Source organism: Periophthalmus magnuspinnatus, chromosome 18 (genome assembly GCF_009829125.3).
Source record: "Periophthalmus magnuspinnatus isolate fPerMag1 chromosome 18, fPerMag1.2.pri, whole genome shotgun sequence".
NCBI classification, from domain to species: Eukaryota; Metazoa; Chordata; class Actinopteri; order Gobiiformes; family Gobiidae; genus Periophthalmus; species Periophthalmus magnuspinnatus.
Genome location: NC_047143.1, coordinates 17,887,216 through 17,904,261, shown reverse-complemented (window position 1 = coordinate 17,904,261; position 17,046 = coordinate 17,887,216). Strand labels below are relative to the sequence as shown.

General features: G+C 38.1%; 1 protein-coding gene across 5 annotated transcripts in view; it reads right to left on the bottom strand.

The window, feature by feature from the left end:
* Window positions 1-17,046, bottom strand: part of pde5ab (phosphodiesterase 5A, cGMP-specific, b) — a 92,326-nt gene that overhangs the window by 59,948 nt on the left and 15,332 nt on the right. For 3 of the 5 annotated variants that reach the window (XM_055229181.1, XM_033983481.2, XM_033983483.2), the window contains exon 1: window positions 3,372-3,558. The exons of 1 other annotated variant lie outside the window; for it this stretch is intronic. In XM_055229181.1, the coding sequence (XP_055085156.1) occupies window positions 3,372-3,469 (98 nt within the window). In that variant the 5' untranslated portion in view covers window positions 3,470-3,558. Of the gene's footprint in view, window positions 1-3,371; window positions 3,619-17,046 lie in introns of those variants that run through there. One more of the 5 variants, XM_055229180.1, reaches the window with a different exon arrangement.

Genomic DNA, 17,046 nt, shown 5'->3' with positions numbered 1-17,046 from the left:
TTTAACTTCACTACATTTTAGAGAAGGTATCTGTACTTTCTACTCTACTACATTTTTGAACAGGACTGAAAAGTAAAAGTATTCTTTATTATTGTTTGAGACCTGCTAAACATTTCATAGTTTGAGCAAACACAAATATACAAAAATACAAACAGCTAGGAAAAAATATTGATTCAGTTGTTTCTGTTGAACAAAATTCAGCACAAATCTTTATCAAAATCACTACATTTGAAGCCTCATTGGATCTCAAAATTTGCACAAAATACATTAACTTTTTACTTTTGAAGTACATTTTTAAAGGAGTACTTTAATACTTTTACTTAAGTAGATTTTTTCATGTGATAATTTTTCTTTTACTTGAGTATTTTTTTCCCCCATATCTGTACTTTTACTTACATAACAAAATTGAGTACTTGTTCCACCACTGAAAATGGCACGAATAATGACTACCTTTGAAACCTTTTCCACCATCATTATACTGTATTCGTAAATATTCCCCAGGAATAATTGTTTGACAAGTCGACTGAAAACAGAATTGCTGACTAGACCATTGATTTTGGTGTTGCCAGGTGTGCCCTGGAAAAGTCTGCAACAGACTCACACATGGATATTATTGTATAATTTACTATTCTGGAGAAACTTTTGGTCTAAAAGGTGTGATTTGGTATTATTTTTATAGATGCCGTGGAACACTTTCCACCAAAAGAGTTCCGTGACTCAACAGACTGAAAAACATTGGACTAGACGATTACTATAATAATCGTTATTTTCAACCTATTCTTTAAAGGGTTCATATTACACTATTTTTTCAGTTATGCTATAATGCGTTTTCCTCATCAAAAACATACCTGAGGTTTTGTTTCTTTCACACAAGTTTAACACACACACCCTGCATATTTAGGCTGAGGTCTTCTCTCAAACAGATGTGTGATGTGGTAATACACGAAGTGCTACACTGCGTTTTTAAACTCCATCCAACGTCACTAGAATCATTTGGATAATTTCAGTACTGGAATTAGTTGTTTCTATCGAACAAAAAGTTCAAATTTAGCTGTTAACTTGAATACTACCTCTTCATGGCATCACAAGATGGAACATGGAACAGCATTTTGAGCTTTGGAGATGTAGACAGACTAATAATGTAGCATTACTCACAAGTGTAAATGAAACAAAACACAACTGTAGATATGTTTTTGATGAGTTTCACATCATTATAATATGGCTTAAAGCTGACTGCGTTGCATAACATGGGACCTTTAATAAAAAAAAAGTTAAGTAGACAATTCAGAGTTTTTTGTCTTATTTGAATTTGAAATCTTAACTTGATTTTATAAAGGCACTCATGTACATATGGAGATAACTTACAAGCACATATATATATAATATTTATTAATGGTTATAATCGTGTTTAGTGCCCTTATTGCATTTAGAATGTTCCAGAGGTACTTATTATAAACAATGGTAATTACTCTGTCATCATATCGTCTTTCAGCACTTAAGTATAAAAATGTAACTTTACCCTTTACCACGTCGCATAGATTATTGCAGATTATTGCAGATTATTGTATATTATTCTAAATTATTGTAGCCATTGCTGGGGGTTATGTGGTGTCACAAATAGGAGCGAGTGAGGTTAGCCAAGGGCCGTGTTTGCATGTCATCTCTCAATTAAAAGTGATTGCACAGAAGAGCTCTAATCAACCAGCACATTGTCTAGTCAACATTTCCACCCACACAAACGCCTGCAGTTTTCAAACACGCTCATATAAAACACTGTAAAAGATTAATTGAAATGTGAATTGAAAACGATTTGAATTCAGAATGCTGATTTTGATTCGAGTGATTTTGAAAGGTTTTAGAGAGAGTTGGTCTAGAATTGTATTTTATTTAATTATCTGTTTGTCATGTGTTAAGATTTTTTTCTTTTTTCACTCCACTGACATATACTGTAGCTTTCGTTAAAGAAGCACTATGTAACTTTTCTGGTACAGCGTCCACCACCTTGTCTATTATTGCTTTGCCAGGAATTTTCCACAGTATGAAACATTATCTGTAACATTAAACTGCAATAAACGTATCAATTTTCATGACAAGCAAGTGATGCCATTGGAACAAGTTACAGGTCAGATCTGTGGAGAGGCAATGCTCAAGTATTTTTAGCAATGGAATAAATGCAAGAAAGGCTGTGAAGCGATATGGTAGAATATTCCAGGCAAGACAATAACATTTCCTTGGAGACAAGTAGATCCTCCACTGGAAAAGTTACACAGTGCAGCTTCACACTTGGATAATTAATCTGAATTCAAATAATTTTCATTAATAGGGATATTGTTTCTTTTCTCTTTTTTGCCCACAAATGCAAAACTTCGCATTACAAGCTGAACCTGGAGAAGACATTTGAAATCCAACCAAAACTTTCTTCTCAAAAGCACTGTCCAAGCAGCTAGCTAAACTCAAAGTATAAACACGTGTAGCTTAGCCTTTCTACTACGACTATTGTCAGTCAGATTTAGCCCAGGATCGAGTAGCATTGAACTGGCAGCCTCCCCACAGAGCACGGCCTAATGTATCCACGGGAGCTGTGGCTGAATCAATACCTCTCTCAGAACTGTCAACCAACCAGAACTGCAGAACGGAGCTATGTGTGTGTGCAAACCGCTTCCTCCGTGCACTCTTCCAATCAACTTTTCGCTAGGGTAAAGTACTCCGAACCTGCAGGGGAGAGGAGGCAGAACAACAATGCATTATACGGGACATGCACGCAGCCGGGAGGGGTAGGAAAAGCCCGGAGTTGCCATGGCGGTGCCGGCGGTTAGAAGAGGATGTCACTAAAGCAAACAGCGCTGGAGTGTCTTGATGAAGTGCGGAGGGGCCAATGGGACGCCACATATGGCCGTTTACAGAAGGCTTCTCCTCCGTGTTTGCTTTAGAAATGAACCGTGCGGTGAAGACGAGCGGCACAAAATCAAGTCCGTTATAGGCTTATTTATGACCCAGCTGTATAATTATCCCTAAGGAGCCATTCAACAGTTCATACTGAGAAATAAAATCAGTGGTAGCAGTAAAAGTTAATAATTGAATGGCTAAGAGGCTGGAACTGATAGTGAGACAGTGGCAAACTCAACGCCATCAAAGCACTTGCAGACGCAGCCCGCTCTCTCAGGGTCATGAGTTGACCTAGTCCCGCAGCAGACCGGCCCTTCCCCCGGCTACTGCGCTCAAACACGGGGCAATTACTGTCAGCTTCTTGGCTTAAACTCCCCGGTAAAGTGATAGTGCTAATGGAAACATTACAAGGAAATTGAAAGTCTAAATGCAAACCAAATTCTCTGACAAGCTAATGAAGTACCTGCCCTGCTCCCCGCGGTTACCTTGAGGCTTTCCGGATAAAGTAGGAGTGGGTGAAGTCCAGGTGGTCGTCCAGCCACGCTTCCACCCGCTCGCTTTCCGCGGAGCAGCAGTCCTCCATAGCGCTGCCTCCGCTGCGGCTACATCCGATCCGGGACCACGGGAACGCGGGACCGAGCTGTGAGCCTATCAGCGCGCGCACGAGCACACACAAACACACAGAGAGCGCGAGGCACAGCGTGAGGTACAGTGGTACAGCAGCGCAGCTCGCGGGCCAATGGGCCAATGGGTCGCTGCGCGCGGACCGCAGTGTCAGAGCGCTTCCTCGTTGGTCGAGCGACTGCTGGAGAAGTGGGAGGAGAGAAAGGGAGCAGCCAGCGATAAATGAGCTGCCACACAGAACATTAGGCCAGCATAGCCCATTAACCAGTGTTTATCATTAACTCATTGATTGATGTAGGCTAATACAGCCTGCTTTTCACTCTTTGACGCAAAAAATAGGAAAGTAATACACAACTCAATTACAGATCGTTTTAGTTAACCGTTTTCAACCTACATGTGTTGCGTTTCATCAAACCATTAATGATAGGAGCATTAGTTTTAACACATTTGAACATCTACTTTCTTAAAGTTTATTTTAAAAAAAAAACAAAAAAAAAAAAACAACTTTGCGAACTGCGTGAAAAAATGAACAGTCAAACAATAGCCTTGAAAATAAATAATGAATAAAAGAAAAATCATACTCAACTCATCACGGCAGTGGCAAGCCTTCTCATATGATCTGTAGGTGCGGTGCATGTTGGTTACTCTGGTGCATACAAGTGCATCCTCACCTGATCTAATACAGCACTCCACCTGCCTCTTGAGATCATGTGCTTCTTTTGAATATTTAAATTCAGAATCACGTGGCAGTTCAGGGTTGTTGTAAACATGGTATTTTGCAATGCTTACACTGTGCTGGGATGAAAAACTACATAATCTAAATACATGTCTAGCTGAAGTATAGATACAAGTTTGACTAGCCTGCTGTTTCGTTTTACTTTATATTTTTGATTAGTTAATTCGTCATTTAGCAAGAAGCATTTTTATTGTTCCCAGAATGAAGGTAATATTTGCTACCATGCATTGCTTAGAAAACTTATCACAAGAAGTCAAGCCATAATCACTTTTCACTGCTAAAGTTTAAAGGGCCTGTATTGCTGTATTTTCTGATCTGTTAAAACGTTGTGTCCTCCTCATAAACATAGCAGGATTTGTGTTTTATTTCATTCACACGTTAAACACACAACCCCTGCAAACCTTTATGATGTCATGTGGTAATACAGGAAGTGTTCCCCTGTATTTTTTAATTGTTGTTGTTTATTTTGTGTACCAGCTCTCTGTAAAGCACTGTGAAAAGCACTATACAAATGAAGTATACTTACTCCATACACCTTCACTAGAATCATTTAGATGATTGCAACCCTGGAATTGCCAATCTCTACTGAACTAAAGGTAAACGGTAGCTGTTAACTAGGAAACTACCACTACATGACATGACAAAGTGGAAGAGAGCATTTTGAACTTTGGAGATGTAGACAAACACAAATAGTCAAACATGTGTGAATGAAGCAAAGCAAGACTCCAGGTATGTTTCTTAGGTGGTAAAATTTCACTTTAAATGTAATTCTTAATTTTGTTCTATTGAACTTGGTGAGTAGTTTATGACATGTCTGTCTACACAAAAGTATGATGACCTAGTTAAGCAGTAGGCTGGGTTATAGATTTTTTCTGTAACAATAAAACAATGACCTTGTGGCTTTGATCGTAGCACATCAAATACAGTGCTGTATTAGAGTGTCACTGTTATTGATGAATATATATTTTAAGGGAAATTATAATCAAGTTTAAAATAGTAAAACCTAACTACAGAGATGTGTAGAGCAGCGAAAAATTGTACTTCAAAATAATGGTCCAAGAAATACCTCAAGGAAGAGTCAAAAGGTATTTGAGAAAACTACTGCCCAAGTAAATCCGTATTTGCAAAGGATAGATGCAAAAATGAGTCAAACTAAATCATATCTGAAGGAGCAGTACAAGAAACACAAACATGCAAATCATTTAATATTGTCACTTACTCGCAGTGGGAGGAGTGACCAAAACTTTTATTCAAGTAAGAGTAGATGTTACGTCAATAAAAAAAAAATTACTAATTTAAAAGTATTCTTCTAGAAAAGTATTCTGAAAAGTACTGAGTAACTGAGTACTACCCACCACTGTCTAACTAAACAACTTCATTACAACATAACATTATAAAAGGTGAATAGGCTATAAGGAAGGAAAGAAATAATGAGCCCATACACTTTTACAACACTGTCTGACTATGCAAATACTTCAGGCAAATAGTATCCAGCAGAAAAAGCCAAGTTACATCAACACAGTTTAAAGTTTAAATTGGTTTACATCACAGTTTGGCAAAAAATGTCCATTGTACAAAGTTTTGAAAACATTTTTGAATCAATCCGGACTCATGTGTATCTGATTGCAATGTTCAGAAACAATATTAGAATGTCCTCACAACAAATTACAAACAAACAACAAATTATTCTGCAAAAACATCTCAACTGCTACGCCTAACATGCTTGGTTTGTGTAGTACAGATAATTACAATTGCATATTAGTTGTGAGTGTTTGTCCACTGATCCGAAGGTTGGTAGTTCAAATCTTTTCTCGACATAAACATCATTGTTAGTGCGGGTAGATCCACTGATTAACAAATTGGCTATGTGAATCCAGCTACCATTGTTGAATACTGTTGTTGTGTCGTTGGGCAAGACACTTAACCCTCCTCGCCCCCAGTGTCTGTGTACCCTTGTGTATGAATGCGTGTATGAATGTGTGTGTGAGTGGTTCCTTGATGTAAATCGCTTTGAGTGCCTAAAAGGTGGAAAAGCTCTAAATAAAAATGTGACCATTTACGATTTACCATTATTTTGATATTATTTTGACTCTCCATCGGGTCCTCGAGGGCTCATGGGAGTATGCCCAACCAGTCCACATGTGTTTTGTGGATCTGGAGAAGGCATTCGACCGTGTCCCTCGTGGTGTCCTTTGGGGGGTGCTCTGGGAGTATGGGGTCCGGGGCTCTTTGCTAAGGGCTGTCCGGTCCCTGTATGACCGGAGCAGGAGCTGTGTTCGCATTGCCGGCAGTAAGTCAGACCTGTTCCCAGTGCATGTTGGACTCCGCCAGGGCTGCCCTTTGTCACCGGTTCTGTTCATTATATTTATGGACAGAATTTCTAGGCGCAGTCAGGGGCCGGAGGGGGCCTGGTTTGGGAACCACAGGATTTCATCTCTGCTGTTTGCAGATGATGTTGTCCTGATGGCTTCTTCGAGCCAGGACCTGCAGCAGGCACTGGGGCGGTTTGCAGCCGAGTGTGAAGCGGCTGGGATGAGAATCAGCTCCTCCAAATCCGAGGCCATGGTTCTTGACCGGAAAAAGGTGGTTTGCTCTCTCCGGGTGGGTGGTGAGTCTCTGCCCCAAGTGGAGGAGTTCAAGTATCTCGGGGTCTTGTTCACGAGTGAGGGAAGGATGGAGCGTGAGATTGACAGGCGGATCGGTGCAGCGTCTGCAGTGATGCGGTCGCTGTATCGGTCCGTTGTGGTAAAGAAGGAGCTGAGCCGGAAGGCGAAGCTCTCGATTTACCGGTCAATCTACGTTCCTACCCTCACCTATGGTCATGAGCTTTGGGTAATGACCGAAAGGACAAGATCGCGGATACAAGCGGCTGAAATGGGCTTCCTCCGCAGAGTGGCCGGGCGCACCCTTAGGGATAGGGTGAGGAGCTCGGTCACACGGGAGGAGCTCGGAGTAGAGCCGCTGCTCCTACACGTTGAGAGGAACCAGCTGAGGTGGCTCGGGCATCTGCTCAGGATGCCTCCTGGACGCCTCCCTAGGGAGGTGTTCTGGGCATGTCCCACCGGGAGGAGGCCCCGGGGAAGACCCAGGACACGCTGGAGGGACTATGTCTCTCGGCTGGCCTGGGAACGCCTTGGGGTCCCACCGGAGGAGCTGGAGGACGTGTCCGGGGTGAGGGAAGTCTGGGAGTCCCTGCTTAGACTGCTGCCCCCGCGACCCGGCCCCGGATAAGCGGAAGAAAATGGATGGATGGATGGATGCATTATTTTGATAGGGACAGTGCAATCTTTTGACATGTCAAAATAAAGACAAAAAAACCTAAAGGAGCCAGTGGGAATCAAACCTGCAACTTCCTCATATTCTAAACTAAAATTATGTTTTAATTCGCCTTTTCAAACATCCTTTAAACCACATTTGCCCTTTTTTTTTTTCTTAAACTCCCTCTACTGGCAATAGTGGGGAGTGAAGATATTTGCAGCATAGCTATTATCAAGATGACACTAACAGATACACGGTAGTAGATGTAACAACTTGTTGCTAGTCCATTTTAACTTTTTATTCAATCTGATATATATCTTTACACCTGTACCCACGTTGTATCTCTGGGCAACATAATCCAAAAATTAACCAAAAAAAAAAAAAAATTCACCCATTGTAATTAAGCCTCAGTATTGGCTGCAGTGTTATTGATAGTGGCTGGTGTCTGCTCTCGTTTGCTCAGTCTCAGGGGTGCACCCAGTTGGACCCTGCGCCCCCACTGCCGGTGTAACCTTACAGGCAGATGGTGGTCGGACGTCCCGGGGGGTAGCAGCCCAACCAACCTCTTCCACCCTCCCCCCAATGAGCTAGCACGGAGAGCCAATACTAGTCTATGTCAATCGCTGGAGTCCATACAAAGGACAGCAGATGTAGGTCCCCTTGAAATTCTTTACTTTGTGTGCTCTTGATTAGGTTGACCAATAAGCGTATTGGAGGGAGTATTGTTTACCCGAATTGTGACGCAAATGGTGGGGAAATGTAAAACAGCTGCGATTATGGCAAATCTGAACTAGGGAGTAGTGTCTGACCATGCAAACTACATGGAAAGGATATGCAAAAATAGAGGCTTATTTCTAGAGGCTGAGATGAGCGAAAAGTTCCCAGCAAATAAGTGTATCAAGATTTGAATGGTTTAGATAGACTGCAAAAAATATTCTCCTGCCAGAATGCCTTTGCCTATCTGTGCTGAAAACAACACACAAACATTCAGGTGTCACTGAAGAACTCATTTTGTCCTCTTACCTATAGACTCATTTGAATATTTAAAGGCGCACTGTGTAACATTTCTGGCGCAAATTTAATTAATTAAAGTTAAACTGCATAACCTGCTTTGTCTTCAAGAAGATGTACTTCATGTATGTTGTCTGGAATGTTCCACAAGATGTATCTATCAACAACTTATTTAGATACTGTTTTTATTGCTTGTCTCCATGGAGATAGATATATTTATGTCATCACAACAAAGAGCCGCGAAGTAGTTTGTTGAGTGCAATGACGTCTCGAATACAAAAGTATAAAGATTGCTCAGACATGCATGAATCATGTTAAATCCAGCTTTGAGAGGGTGAATAAGAAGGGGAAACATCTATCACATGGTTAAAAGCTGTGAAAAGTGGATTTTGCATAACAAGCCTGCATTAATGTTAAGCATTCTAGACGAAGCAGCATCTCCATGGAGACAAACAGGTGGCCTGAAAAGTTACACAGCATACCTTTAAGTTGCTCTTTACTATTATTAGCCTGCACATTGCACACTATACTCACTTTTGTACGTTCTAGCAGATCTTTCATTTGGCTTTGTCAAATTTTAAAGTTAAACTGAATAACCTGCTTTGTCTTCATGAAGACGTATTTAGGTTGCCTGGAATGTTCCACGGGATGGATCTATTTATCAACAACTTATTTAGATACTTTTTTTTATTTCTTGTTTCCATGGAGATAGACTTAATGTTGGGCATAGTTGTAACTCTTCTAATGTTTCTTAATAATTAATTTAATTGGTAAAACAGATATTTTCCTCTTTGAGTTTCTTCCACTAATACCCTTCTTTTGGCATTATTGCAACTGTTGCAGAATTTCTAATAATAAAGACCTTAAAAAATATCAAATCAACAGAGAAGTTGTCTTGAATCAAAAAGTCAGATTTATTGAATCAATCGTGCACACATTCGTCAAAGAGCTGTTGTCCCTAATAGTATTGTCTCGCCCTCAGCTGACAAATGAACATACATACAGTGTATTTATATCATCAAAACAATCATACCAGTTTAGTCTAATCCAGACATGGGCAAACTACTGGCCCACCGAACATGACCAAATTATATTAAAATAGGTAAGGGTGAACCTTGTTCACTTTACCTTTTCAACAAGTTGTTGATCATTTGGTACTTGATAAAACTGAATGTAAGTTTTTCTGCTGTGTTTATTTAACTGAAATTTAATAAATGAATTATGAATTGAATTAATGCATTTGGAAAACTATCTGTACAATGAGTCTTGCATATTCATTATTTGCTACATGTTACAGGCCAAAACTCTAATGTAATATATACATATATATATCCTGGCCAGGCCCCCTCTGCCCCACTGGACACATCGTCTCATAGGTAACAGACAAGAGATACACCTGTTTGTAATAACAGATAGTATCACAAAGGTTAAGTCAAAGAGATCCCTAACAATACAAGTAAAGATTTAGGATAAAGAATACAATAACAAAACCTATTTTTTGCTTTGCCACCATCTGCATTAATCCAGGCTTGGAAGAGGTACTGCTAAATTGTACTAATTTTTATGATTGTGACAAGGAACAGAACAAAAACTTAAATCTATTATTTGATTTTTCATCATTTATTTGCTTATATCTAACCTATTTTTATTAGTATATCCAACTCAAAGATTCTAATAAAACCTTAGAATATGCAATAGCTGTGCAGACATGTTTACAGACTACATCCATCCACACATCTCCAGCTTGTCTCCTCATGTCTGTGTGACTGTGTGAGTCTGCAGTCACACACAGCACACAGAGCCCACAGCAGAGCGCTGTCCTTGGGGCTCACAAGTGGAGTGTGGGCTGCTGTTGGCTGATTGTTATAAGCTATGATTGTGCTCAAGAACCGGGGGTGGAGAGGACGAGGTGGAGGAGGAGGAGGAGGAGGAGGACAGACAAGTCAGGAGAGGCTCTGCTCTCAAACGCATTAGACGGAAGAAACATCAGCAGAGACACAGTTCTGTTCACGACAAAGTTAACTTGCTCAAGGTTTTGTTCATATGTAAAGCCAATGGGGGTCCAACTGCAAACCTTTTGGTTAGTGGGAGCGGTTAGATTTTTTTAAGTGCATATGATGAGTTAGTTCTCATTTCTCTTAAAAACAGTTAACATCTTTTTTGTCATTTTGATGCTAAATCGACTTTTCCAGGCTTTAATCATGTTATAGTTGTTTCCCTTTCACATTTAACCTCTCAGAGTTGTTTTGGAGTGAATGGAGTGAAGTGGGCAGGTTTGAGTCATCTTCAAGCGCTTAATTTCAAGATGCCATATTACTGATCAACCCCACTTTTCACCTCACGGCCACGCCCACTGCTCTCTACTTAGTTCTCTAATTTTATTTTCTTAATAAGTGATACACGTAGGATTTGGTAGTGTCATGTAGTCGTTTTGGTACAAATGAAAAAAAATCCACTACTTGCTAATGTGATGCACAGCTATCCATAGGAGGAGCCAACAATTTCATGGCTCTTTGCTTTGATGCCGTTTACAGTGACATAAGCTCCTACTGGGAACCTGAGTGTTCTAGTGTGGATTATAGATGGATGTTACGATTTAAAATGTCCAAATTATAACATAATGATCCACGGGTGTCATAGATAACTATATGCAGACACAAGCACAATAGGTCTTCTTGTGGCACAATAATTTGTGGAGGGTCTAATACTTATTTGTCTTCTGTAATGTTTAGCAGTAGGGATTAAACTTGTCTACCCCAGACAAGCAACTGACCCTCACAAGTCAGATCTGAGGAAGAGGAGACTTCACAGTATAAGGATGCAGGTTTATCAGTGTACTTAATGCAAAATAGATGAAACGTTGCAAACAAAGCAATATATATATATATATATATATATATATATATATATATATATATATATATATATATATATATATATATATATATATATATATATATATATATATATATATATATATATATATATATATATATATATATATATATATATATATATATATATATATATATATATATTTCCTACACCAGAAAAGTTACATTATGCAATTTTACATTTTAAATTAGTTAGATAGATTAGTTTGATAGTAAAAAAAATAAAATAAAATCAACAATGGTAGATCTGTATAGACATAAAATATGAATATCGTTGAGTACTGTAACCTAAAATATGAATACTGTTGATTTTCATTGACCTTATTTCGCCCCGCCCACTTTTGTCGTAAATTAATTTATTTGTGGTGCCACTTTCAGTTAAGCGGGAGCCCCAATAATTTCGATGAAGAATTAGGGAGAGGTTTTGCCACTAAAATATGATATAAATTAGATTGATTTTGTGTAAAACATTCTATGTTTACGTGCAACAACAAGTCAACAAAGCACCAATTTTCTGGGAGGCTTTAAAACTCTATAGGCTCTATAGTCTGTATAACTTATTTGCTTTCAAGACTGGCAGCCCCATGCAAAACCAAGCGCCCATGGCAACATCCGGGATAAGGTGAATAAGCCTGTCATAATAATATGTACTGTAAAATATAGTCTTTTTGGCGACGTCTGGTGGCCGGAGTGTGTAGTGTATTTCCCACATTACACCACTTCACATTTGTTTGTGAGTATTGATGGACATCTCATTTGCAACTTAAATGATATTATCCAAGACAGAAAAAAGTATGGGCTTAATGAGATTAACAATTGTAATAAAATAGCACAGGCAATAGTGTACATTTTGTTTAACCTTTAAAACCGCCTGTGGAATATCACTGACTGGCAAAGTGCTAAAATCTAACAGCACACCTCTGCACCTCTCATGTGTACAAATAACAAAAAACAAAAAAAAAGACTGACAATGGCATGAAACCAGAAAAAAATTCACCATCTATAAATATCTTGGGTTTTGGCTTGATGAAAACTTATCCTTTAAAATACATACCTCAGAATTATATATATATATATATATATATATATATATATATATATATATATATATATATATATATATATATATATATATATATATATATATATATATATATATATATATATATATATATATATATATAATCAAATCTATCACATCTATCAGATATAAGGCAGTGTCCATCAGCAATCTGGCTAGAACTGAAGAAGTGTCTTGGATGAGCAGCAAAATGCCTTCACTCCAACTGTCTAGAATTGAATTTTTCTTTTACTATGGATCATACCTAGACGACTGAGGGTGAGGGATTACATAGATATAACAGGCAATGAATTTAAAAGTTAGCCATCGCTATCTATCAGAAGAGAACAGCACTGTATAAAATGTATTTATAAAAGAGTACTGTACTTGACAGACTGCCTGAATATCTCACTTGCCTGTTGAACATTGACCCACGAACCTTTAATATAAGATTCAAGATTCATCATTGTCTAAATAAAAAAAAAAGCCTGCTTATGCTTTCCAAAGATGGAATACATTTCAAAGACATGCAAAACTGGACACACTGGTGCCACAAATGCATTGTAATAATCTGGTGGTAAATATTTATAAAAGCACCTGCACCTGTTTCTAATGTGTAATGTATTGTTCTGTATGTTAGCAGGGCACCCATGAAAAAGAGAGTCTGAGTACCTCATTGGACTCTCCTTGTATAAATAAAGATAAATGAAATAAAATCCCATGGTAGCTTCTAATAGCAGGCAGCAAAATCTGAATAACTGAGGCACTGACCTTCTCTCGCAATGTTAAATGTATAATGCACAAATATGGGAATTATTTTAGTTCAGAACAAATGCTAGTCAATGCATTTGTTCCGTGTGGAAAAATTCTGTGCACATTTGAAAGAAGAATACAAACAAACGTTATTGGTGACTGTATAGGGGCAGGTGTTGGCCTTGTATGACATGATGTATTCTCAGCAGTGACAGATGAGTCATTTCTGTTGTATGAAGTTGAACACAGAGTGATGTAATATGTGTGGGTGCTATTGTATGAGTTACGAACACATTCTATCAAACATATTTCTTACATGGAATGGATGCTTCTGCTTTATTTTATTTTATTTTATTTATTTATGCTTATTTATTTATTGTGATATTAGAGACAATACAAACAATAAAAGACTTCACTTGTATTTTAGCCTCTGATCAATACATGCGGCTCTGGATTGCACTTACGATTTCTTTTTTTAGTAGTTAAGAAGTCTAGTTTAGTTTTGTTTTTTTTAGACTTAATAAGTCTAGTCAAACTGCACCCAAATGGGTGCTTAGTGATAGAGAATATTTACAAATGGAAATAACAAAATATATGATATGTATAATATATTTGTATTCTAATACAAGTATAAATTTTAGTTATCTGTACTTTACTCAAGTAGATTTTAAAGTGGATACTTTTTACTACATTTTTGAGCAGGACTGAAAAGTAAAAGTATTATTGATTATTGTTTGAGACCTGCTGAAAAGGTTTATTTTTAACACAATTAGTTTGGGCAAACATAAATAAACAAATAAAAACAGCTAGGAAAGAAATATTATATTATGTTACTAGTCCACAAAATTTAGCACAAATCATTTTTTGAAATACATTTGAAGATTCATAAAACCTCAAAAATTGTGCGAAATACTTTTGTTTTTTACTCTATAAGTACTTTTTTTTTTTTTGGGGGGGGGGGGGGGGGGGGGACTTTAATACTTTTACATTTTCTATGTGTATATTGTGTATAAGTATACTTTTTCATGTGATACTTTTACTTTTACTTTTTGTTGCTCTGGTATCTTTATGTTTTACTTAAATAACATAATTGAGTACTTCTTCCACCATTGTATACTAGTCTCATTTAGATTTATTAATGGTGCTTGTGGCTGCAAATGGCATGTGTCTGTTACTCCAGATAAAAGACTCAACAATTATTTTAATCATCTGTTGTTATGGTTATTCAAATGAATTGTTGTAGCCCTCTAGCTAGCATATTTGACCCTGTCTTGCAATAGTACAAGACCCAAAAATCTATTTGTAAAAAATCATCATTTGTTAGAAATCATATTTTCTTTAAAAGCTAAGATTTCATGTTTTCTTCACATAGTTTTTGATTAGCTTTTAGCAACTTGTAGTCACCTTTAGCATTGTACCTACATTGAACAGCCTTAAAAATGGCTGTACTTTCCTAACATATTCCCAAGATTATTCACTGCAATGAGTTTAATAACACTTTTTTACAATTTTCTGAGGCCCTAGTGGTAACTAGCATGCTAATGTGCAGTTCCTTATTGAACAGTAAAACTTTTTATAAGGAGTTGCATACATCACTCATGGTCTTATTTGTACTCTAAGAGGTACTTTTCAAACAAAATTGTACTGGGGCAAGGCAAATGTTGCTCAGTACATACATGGAAAAAAATCACGTACAGCCACTTTAACTTCAGACAGTAACGTAGAAGAATAAATATGAAACAATAATAGACTCAAAAAGGGTGGACATGGATCACCATAAACCATAGTGACAGCATACAGTAGCCACTGCACGCACTAGCATTATCATTACGTAAGCTGAGGCCATCCGCACGTGCCGTATGAAATCAAACAGAGCAGAAAGAAGTAGGAGACATTTGTGCGGCTGATGCCTCATATATTTCTGTGTCTTCTGTGCAGTGTGTGCGTGTAGACTTTGGCCTCAGGGTCTTCCGTCTGGAGCTTCTCAGTAAACAGACAGCAGAGGAAGTCAACAAAGCAGAGAGAGATTCACAGTACTTTCACACAAGGGCACAGTCAGCCTCTCTTGATAACAGCCGTTTGCGCCAATCACACGACACTCTCAAATGTTATTGCACATTACGATAAAAGATAGCAAAGTTGTTGTACCCGGAGTTGTGTTTTGTTTCATTCACATATGTTTGCATAACGCTTTATCATTAGTTTGTCTACATCTCCAAAGCTCAATTTTTTTCCACCTTGTGATGTCATGAAGTGGTAGTTTTCAAGTTAACAGCTAACTTTTACCCTATATTTAGCAGGAACTGGAAATTCCACAGTTGAAATGATTATGTTTGAGAGAAGAATTCGGCCTAAATATGTAGGGTTTGTGTGTTAAACATGTGTGAATGAAACTCAACGCAACTCTGGGTATGTTTTTTGACGAGGAAACAACATTATGTGTTCCAGTCCCTCCATAACCAGGCCCCATGCACACTTCTCTGACCTCCCCTGCCACCACAACACACCCAAGCGTGATCTCCAACCAGCTGATGCCAACCTCCTGTCCCCCCCTCCACCAGGACTAAACATAAGACCTGGGAGGACAGAGCCTTCTCCGCTGCCGCCCCCACCCTCTGGAACTCCCTATCAAACACATCAGAGACTCATCCACACTCCCTCTCTTCAAAAAAAAAAAAAAAAAGCCCTGAAAACTCACTTACTCAAAATAGTCTTCAAATAACCATTTCTTTCATTTGTATTTTGTCTGTCTTGAACTGTGAAGCATTTTTGACAGCCATGAAAAGCGCTATTCAAGTGTTACATATTATTATTACTATTATTATTATTATAACATTGATCAGAAAATTGCGTAATATGGTATCGGCTCATTTATGGTTCACCTCCTTCTTGCACATGTTTGACAGAGACCAGGCCCAGCGTCTGTGCAATGTCTCCAGCAAATGACAACAAGCAGCAACCCAGCACAGCAATGCAAATCTCAAAGTCAGTGTTTTCCTCATAACCTCCACAACTTTCTGGCTTGTATGGACAAACAACTGGGGCCAACCACTTTCTTTTCATCTAAATGGATTTGTAGAAAATATAGCAAGATTTAAAACACGACAAAAGTGCAATTTCCTGGGCTGCTGAAAGAACTCATTGTTAGTATGTGTATGGTTTTGCAGTTTGACGGAGCATGCAGTGCAGAAGTATGAAGTAATATAAAGGCCGTGACACTTCTAAAGATGTTTTGATTCAAAACAGCTGTAACTGATTCTAAATGTATTTGAGCAAAATTTGTCTCGCCCCAGTACAAATTGTAAAAGTGGTTCTAAAGGTCAGTAATAAAAAACGAATTTAAATCTGTCAACTGGACAAAAAGTTGTAGGAATGAAGGCATTTTGCTGCTCATCCAAGTTCTGATTTAACTTTGGCTTTTATTATGGATCAGACCTGGACAACTGAGGGATTATCTAACTGAAGCATTTTCGTTGTCCAAGAATCAGGAAAATGCTGTTAGCATGCTAGTTGATTTTGGCTTTAATGCAGTGATGGCAAAACTCCACTCCAAGCTCTGAAAGTTGTGAAATGTTGTGATTCATCGCAGTGAATCATTGGAATGCATAAGAAAGTGAGGAATAACTTTGGGCCACTGTGAACTGTTTAAAACAAATTAGTTCTGTTTTTCCAATTTTTAAGACAGTAAAAATCAGGTACAGTGCATTTCATTTGTAAAAATAAATAAACCAAGTGATAAATGCTGAGCCTATAGAAGAAGGTGTGTTACTTTAAAGGTGCACAAAATTTTCCATTAAAGCCACTTGGAAAAGTTATAGGAATGT